The following is a 7025-nucleotide window of genomic DNA, read 5'->3' as shown; positions in this document are numbered from 1 at the left end:
CCTCAGACTCACTTTACTTGGAAAAGCTTGTCCAGCAACAGGAGTTATTTAAAGACACCAGCAGCTTTGAAACTGTACCGATGCCTTGCGTATAGATTTGGTTGGAAAATCTGTATATCTGCAGTCTTGGATACTGAAACAGGGGTAGGTGAGGCGCTGCACAGAGCGGGCGTGGGGGGGGCTAATCTCTAAATTTTCTGAATTTGCTTATTTTTATAAAAATCATCACCTCTTTTTTTTTCCACGTTCTCTGTTACGCGTCCGTTTTGCTTACTTGTTCACTCCCTAAAATACAACCCAACAACCTCGGGATGCGTCGAAGAACATGTAACTACTTCTTGACAATTAACTGTTACCTAGCAACTGGCTCTTTTTCCAGACACGGGAAGCAAGGGGGAGCGGAGACGGGTGGGGGTGTCAAAAAGAGAGACAGAGATTTATACAGTATTCCCACAGCATCTTAACTGGATTTGATGCAACAATGCATTACATTACAATGCACAACAATACAATACCAAAATGGAAAGTACAGCCTGAGCTTAACACCCACACACAGCAGCATGGAGAGGAGAGAGGAAGAGGAGGGCTGGTGGCTGATGTACAGATTACAATACATCACGGGGGGGGGGGGATGAAATCTATGTTGTGTTATCACAGGGAGGGAAAAAAAATGGTGGGGGGGGATTGACATGTTGGATTGGCAAATGTGAGGATGTAGGTTGAGGGAGAACGAGGGAGGGTGTGAAAAGAGCAGAAATATGCCACACACTGCAGTGTGTGGTCCGGATGGTGAGTGGAATTCGTAAATGGAGGTGAAACTTTCTCTGACGGCGTAAAAGTCCTACACCCGTCACCTTAGCAGGAACACATTATGTGCAAAGACATGAATGCACACTTCCTCTTCCTCTCTCTCTCTCACTCTTTTTGTCTCTATCTCTCTGTCTTTACCATCTTTACCATAAATAAACGGTACAATCATGTTAACAGCTAATGCCTCACCCACCCCTTGCAGGGCCAACTTGGACAGTCCGATGGGGGGTGGGGAGGGGGAAGCATCCTACGTATCAAGTCTTCAGTCGTCAACGTGCTGTGTTATGGTGGCAAAAGGTGAACACTGCCACCCTGTGGATAACCAGCCCCCCCCTCGCCACACACACACACACACACACACACACACACACACACACTCACAAAATCCACAGAATATAGAGCCTCAGCCATTTATGTTACTTATTATACAATAATGCCCTGTAGGTGAGTTTAGAGGAAGTATTGACAGTGGATAATGGTTTACAGTTTATTATGTTTAGTTGTTTTTTTTTCATTGGGAAGGGGCCCATATTGCACAGCAGCTAAAGTAAGGTCATTTTTACACATTTAATTAGTGGTGAATTATTTATTTATTCATTAATTCATTTCCATACTCATTATCTTGAACACATGGTTGCGAGGTCATAGTCCGTGGTCATTGAGCGAAAGGTTGGGTACATGGTGGACTGGTGGTTTGTCAATCTAAGGGTCTCGTACAGAGACGCACAGCCATTCTCTCCAAATATGGAAAATTAGAGGTCTTCATGTAACTACATGTTTATGAACTGTGACAGAAATCGGGAGAATCTCGATGATAGTTAAATAGTGATTTATGACTGCATTATAAACGTTCTCTCCTCAGGACATGGCTGAATTACGGTAATATTGACTTGACGTGATGTTTTGTTTATTGATTTGTTCAAAAATGTCAAGAAACAAATCTAAGCGCAAAAAAAAAAAAAAAAAAAAATCCATAAACGGAGCCGAAGTTCTCTTAAATATTTTTATTGGATGTTTCTATATGCTGCAGTGGCTGGGAGCGAAAGCTTTTAGGATTTATTTTATTACACCATTTTATTTTTATATTTATACAGCCCAAATGTGTTTTTATCCTACTTTAATGCTGTACGAGTGTGCTATAATTAACCCCAATTCCTGACTGTGGTAAATGTTTTTGATATATATATATATGTATATGTGACGATATGTGTGTGTGTGTGTGTGTGTGTGTGTGTGTGTGTGTGTGTGTGTGTGTGAATATATTCATTATATTCACTTATTATTTAGTTATTTATTTTGTAAAAATGGAAATCAGTCTGGATTTTAATTGTTTGAAATTACAGGCTTTTTATTCATTTTATTTTTTTTTCTAAAATGCTCCATTGCATTTGAACAATAATTTATCTTGTTTTAAGCCCTTTAAAAAAAGACAGGTAAAAGTTTTTGAATATTAAACAAATAAGGCGTCACATCAAACAAATGTTTTTTTTCTTAACAAACAACAGGATGTGTCTTTCTTTTTCTTCCTTCATTTCATTAAAAAAAAGCATAAGGAACTGTTGCTGCATTTGATAAAAGGACCCCACAGTTGATGAAAGTGCCTGCTTTGAATATGTTACCATGGACTATAGTTTCGCCGCAACATGGCAGCTGATTAGTTCCTGGTCACGGATGTCAAAGACAATCACAAAGGATTTCAGCAACGTTTATTTCAGATCATGTGAATTATGTTATGGAGTTGGAAGTTCAATGCACTCTCCCTTTACATCATAGAGCTGTAAATGTTCCTTATGTCTTCATTTAACTTTTACACTATACTTTTTAGATTACTTCAAATGGAACATTTGAAACTTTACTGCGCTATACATTCTCCCCTCCCTTTCTATCCACGTCTACTTGTCACTCTGAATCACCCTCACCCCCCCGTTCCTCAGGATTCTCACCCGTCTCCTCCTCACCACCCGAGTGCCCCTCGCCGGACCCCCCCCCGCCCCTGAAGTCATATTGTACCGAGCCAGGCTTGCCACCTCCCTTGCCGGATTCCGGCCATCTCCCACCGCCTCCTGTCGGTACCCGCGGTGATGGAGGAAAGGCTCCAAGGTTGCTAGGCGATGGTTGAGCTCGGTGATGCGCCGATGCAGCAGGGAGACTTCTCTGAACAAGTCATTGACGGATTCAGACAGAGGGCGCACCCTGCAGGATAAGCAGAGCGAGACCAGTTTTTAGGAATCTCCCCCCATACATTTTTGAGCACTTTGAATACATGTACTGGCATTAAACTATTTTCAAGTTGTTGCTTAGAAATACTTTGGAAATACTCTGTGGGATTCCTGTGGTACGCGTCTGACGCTGCTTGACAGGTTGTGGCACACCAGTGTGATTTCACCCCCCCACACACAGACATTCCACTGCACTGGATGTGATGCACAAAACCTTTTTCTCCTTGTCACATTGGAAATGCACGGCTGTAGTGCCGCCTGGTTATTTACTGCATGGATTGACTTTCACAGATGTGAAAAAAAAAAAATTGTATCATAACAAGGTGCAAACTTTAATTTTCTTTGGAGGGGAAAGTTAAAATCATGGCGGTTTACCTTTTTATCGTTGGTGCATATACAAGGGAATCTGCAAATACCTGTCCGTGTGTGTGTGTGTGTGTGTGTGTGTGTGTGCATTGTAGTGCGTCTCATTGAATAAAGTATTTTACATGACTACAACATAGCAAACGCAGTATTGGTGTGTGTGCTAAAACTTATGTTTTAGCATTCATCAATATAGTAAAATAGATAGGATGATAAAAGCTCAAAAGCAAAATGATGACAACGCTTGTGATGGATTGGATGTGCAGTTATTTGCTATGTAAACATTAAGTCTTCATTACGCCAATGAGAAGCTGTTGAAGGGGACAAAAGGATACATTTAAAGCGATGGCGGCAGGTAACAACGCGCCTCCTCACGTTACCTGGAGTAGTCGGGCAGCAGTGAGCTGGGCTGTGAATGCAGCAAAGTCTTGATTTCATTGAAAATGCGTTTCCCCCAGGCATCCAGCACTCTGGTCACACTGCGCACTGAGGCCACATTGACTCTGTCTGCTGAGGGTTCAAACACAAAACCATGAGGTTGTGATTTGTCGTCATAAACAGCAGACAGCACTTTTGGAAATTATTCCATTTTATCATTTCGATCTGTCAGATAGCCATTGGTGACACGCATCTTGGCTCTGAAAGGAGAGGGTTGTTATTTACCTCCTTCTCTGTAGTTCCAGTATCCATAATCCAGTTCATTCTCCTCACCAGCAGAACGGGCCCCGGTTGTCATAGCAACCACCATCAGCACCCTCAGCAATGAAGGACAAGCCATGGCAAGCAGACATTCCCTTCAAAAATAAAAAAAATAATAAAATACTTAATACTTAATAAAATATGAGTTTTCTTGTACTCAAAACTTTTTTCTTCATATCAGCTTTACAAATTATTCATGCAAAAAAACAAATTATGAAAATAATCTGAAGTGCTGCAAAACATCAATAAAAGAGAAATGGGAATTTTGGAAAACACTTGGTTCTTTGTCTTAACTTGCACAGCATGGAAAGTTACAGCTTCCATGGAAACACACATCATGACAGTGACACCCCTTCTTTATTTATTCTGAAAGTTGCATTTCCTGTGACTTTAAACAAGTAATCGAGTACTTGTGTAACCCTCAGTTTACCCTCCTGTTGTTGAACACCATAACTGATGCATGGGATAGTACTCTTTTTTTGAAAGTATAACAAGTATAAAAAGCAAATCCACTTCACTCTTGTAGTGCGGTATAATTTCCCTGCAAGACATCAAAGGTCTAAAACATCCATATATATCCATATATGGATGTAACAATCTTTATGTCCCTTCGAGATCCAGCTCTATGTCTTGAACTTAAGAGCATAATGTGATATGTTTAAAACGTAGAAAAAAGGGGAAAAAAAGGCTTTTACATATTTCTGACTGAATCCCGCGGCTCCAGATCTGCATGGAGGAAGGATCGAGATATGAAAGCAGGCATCCAATGGGAAAAAGGAATAATCGCACCAGTATTGCATCCATATGTACAGTATAACATCCGTGAATCAGAGTGAAAGTTAATAAGTCAGTGACTCACCATCCAGGTATTAAAATTGTTTACAGGCGATATGATTTGGAAGCTCCACAAAGGTGGAGCTGTTTTCATTCTTTGAAAAAAAAAAAAAAAAAAAACATAATTTTATACCATTATCTTTGCAGTCTGATAGACGCTGATCTGAAAAGCAGAGGGGGAACTCTAGCTGATACTCACAGGTTGGGACGCCGGTGATGCTTCACGTTCCAGCAGGATGCTTCAATGTCTCTCAGCTCTCCACTCTTCCGCCACCGCCGTGGCCTTTTCTCTTTTTCTTGTTTGATTAGTGTTCTTTTCTTCTGACCTCCAATCTCTGCTCACAGCACTAGCAGGAGTAGAGAGCGCTAGTCCGGTGCCAAAGCAAAAAACCTCCTTATTCCTGGTGTTCAGCCCTATCCTGACATCCAACTCTCTTCTCTCTCTCGCTCTCTCTCTCTCTTTCTCTTCCTCTCTCCTTCTCTTCCCCCCCCCACACACACATGCACACACACCCATGCATGTGCTATGAGGTCCAGCTGTTTTCACGTATGCCACATCCTCGTGATCTATCCCGTTTTTCTCCTCCTCCTGAGGCCTTTACGAATCTGACAGTTACATGTCTCACTCCCTCCGCTCCTTCCAAAGCAATGAACATCAGTCTTCTTGAAAGTTGGGCTCGAGGACGTTTTCGTCTGTCGTTACCTCTCACTGCTTACGCACTGCTTTATTTTTGTTCTTCAGAAAATCTCGCAAAGTAAAATGAAAAATCAAGAGGAGTTGAACCAACAGCGCTCAAGTATGTTCTAGCAAGACATTTGCCTCAGTCACTCTCAATGGGCTGTAACTCTAAACATTCTAGTCCGGGGAAAAGAAAAAAATCTCAAAAAAAATAAATAATTATCTGCAGCATTCACCTGGTTGGGCCTTTAAAATCTCCATTAGAACTGCTTGTTAGTGCAATCCTAAAAAATTGCACTGAAGGTGGCACATGAAGCATGAAAAAGTCCTTTACCTTACATCAATGCTTTACTAAATCTAGTTTTACTATCAGCTGTCAAATGGAAAATTCTCAGCTCGACGTATGGAACAGTAGAAACCGGAAATATTTGGTTTTATGTCCAAAACGAATGCATGATAGGCTCTCTCATTATCTAAATCCTTTTATGGTAAATGAAAGAAACTTTTATTAATATCTGCTGGAGAAGAGAGCTTTTGGTGATGTGATAACAATGGAACGACGTATTCGTTACTGACTGGCACCCAGATGTTATTCCCACTCCCTGGCTGCTTTCGGGGGCTGAGGTGAGGTCAGCGTTGGCCACCGAGCGGTGCAGCCGGAGAGAACAATCGTGAAAAGTCAAGTGGTGAGACGGGAGGAACGTGGAAGGAAAAACAGATGCGGGCAGATGTGGCGCGATGATAATAACGGCTGCATCTCAACATCTGCATGGCTCACCTTGCAGCTGGGGGAGAAAGATTCAACGCGGAGAATTACGACAGTGACACAACTGTGGGCATCTGGTTCTCATTAACAACGGGCAATTTGTCAAAATTCTGCTGAATTCCAATCTCTTGCTCTGTCAAACATACACACAGACTCACACAGACACACAGGTTTTGCAAAGTGCTACATAAACAGAGCTTTGGGTTAAAAAATATATAAATAAACATAGAAACTAGACGTTTCCAGGCTGCGTCAGTCCGTTACACGTTGTCTTGTGATGCGCTTGCGAAGGACTTCAACATGAAAAGGGGGAACCGAACCAGAGGTTGATATGACAAATGAAGCTGCAGACCAAACACAGGAAACTGATTGGACAAGTTTAACCTTGATGTCGGAGAGGAGAAGGCTCTGCCATTATAGGTGGTTTGTCCGATGAGTGTGTGTGTGTGTGTGTGTGTGTGTCTTTGCATCTGCATTCTGAAGCAAAAATATTAATTTTTGCTTCCGGGTCCCGGATCCTATCCCTGCTGTCATTGGGTGAAAAGCGGGGTCACCCTGGAACGGTTGCCAGTCACAAAGTCACATATAAAAAAACACAACTATTCTCTCTTTCATTCACAAGTCATATGAAGACATACAACTATTAACTCGTTTA

At 41.7% G+C, this 7025-nt stretch overlaps 1 protein-coding gene across 3 annotated transcripts; it reads right to left on the bottom strand.

The window, feature by feature from the left end:
- Window positions 1–1885: 1885 nt before the first annotated feature.
- LOC147228779 (uncharacterized) lies at window positions 1886–5799 on the bottom strand. 3 transcript variants are annotated; one of them, XM_086156292.1, is made up of 5 exons: window positions 5125–5799; window positions 4951–5020; window positions 4056–4186; window positions 3773–3902; window positions 1890–3003 (listed from the first exon to the last, which is right to left on the bottom strand). In XM_086156292.1, the coding sequence occupies exons 3-5, from the start codon at window positions 4168–4170 to the stop codon at window positions 2703–2705; spliced, it is 546 nt and encodes a 181-aa protein (XP_086012418.1). In that variant the 5' UTR covers window positions 4171–4186; window positions 4951–5020; window positions 5125–5799; the 3' UTR covers window positions 1890–2702. The 3 variants fall into 3 exon arrangements, with proteins under 3 accessions (XP_086012419.1, XP_086012418.1, XP_086012415.1); XM_086156293.1 differs by lacking the exon at window positions 4951–5020 and having other exon boundaries at window positions 1886–3003; window positions 3773–3899; XM_086156289.1 differs by lacking the exon at window positions 4951–5020 and having other exon boundaries at window positions 1895–3003.
- Between the last annotated feature and the right edge of the window lie 1226 nt (window positions 5800–7025).

Source organism: Fistularia commersonii, chromosome 12 (assembly GCF_037954325.1).
Source record: "Fistularia commersonii isolate RoL2024-O1a breed Wild chromosome 12, RoL_Fcom_v1.0, whole genome shotgun sequence".
Taxonomy (NCBI): domain Eukaryota; kingdom Metazoa; phylum Chordata; class Actinopteri; order Syngnathiformes; family Fistulariidae; genus Fistularia; species Fistularia commersonii.
Note: the sequence above shows the minus strand (reverse complement) of the source record. Positions and strands in the feature narration are given on the sequence as shown.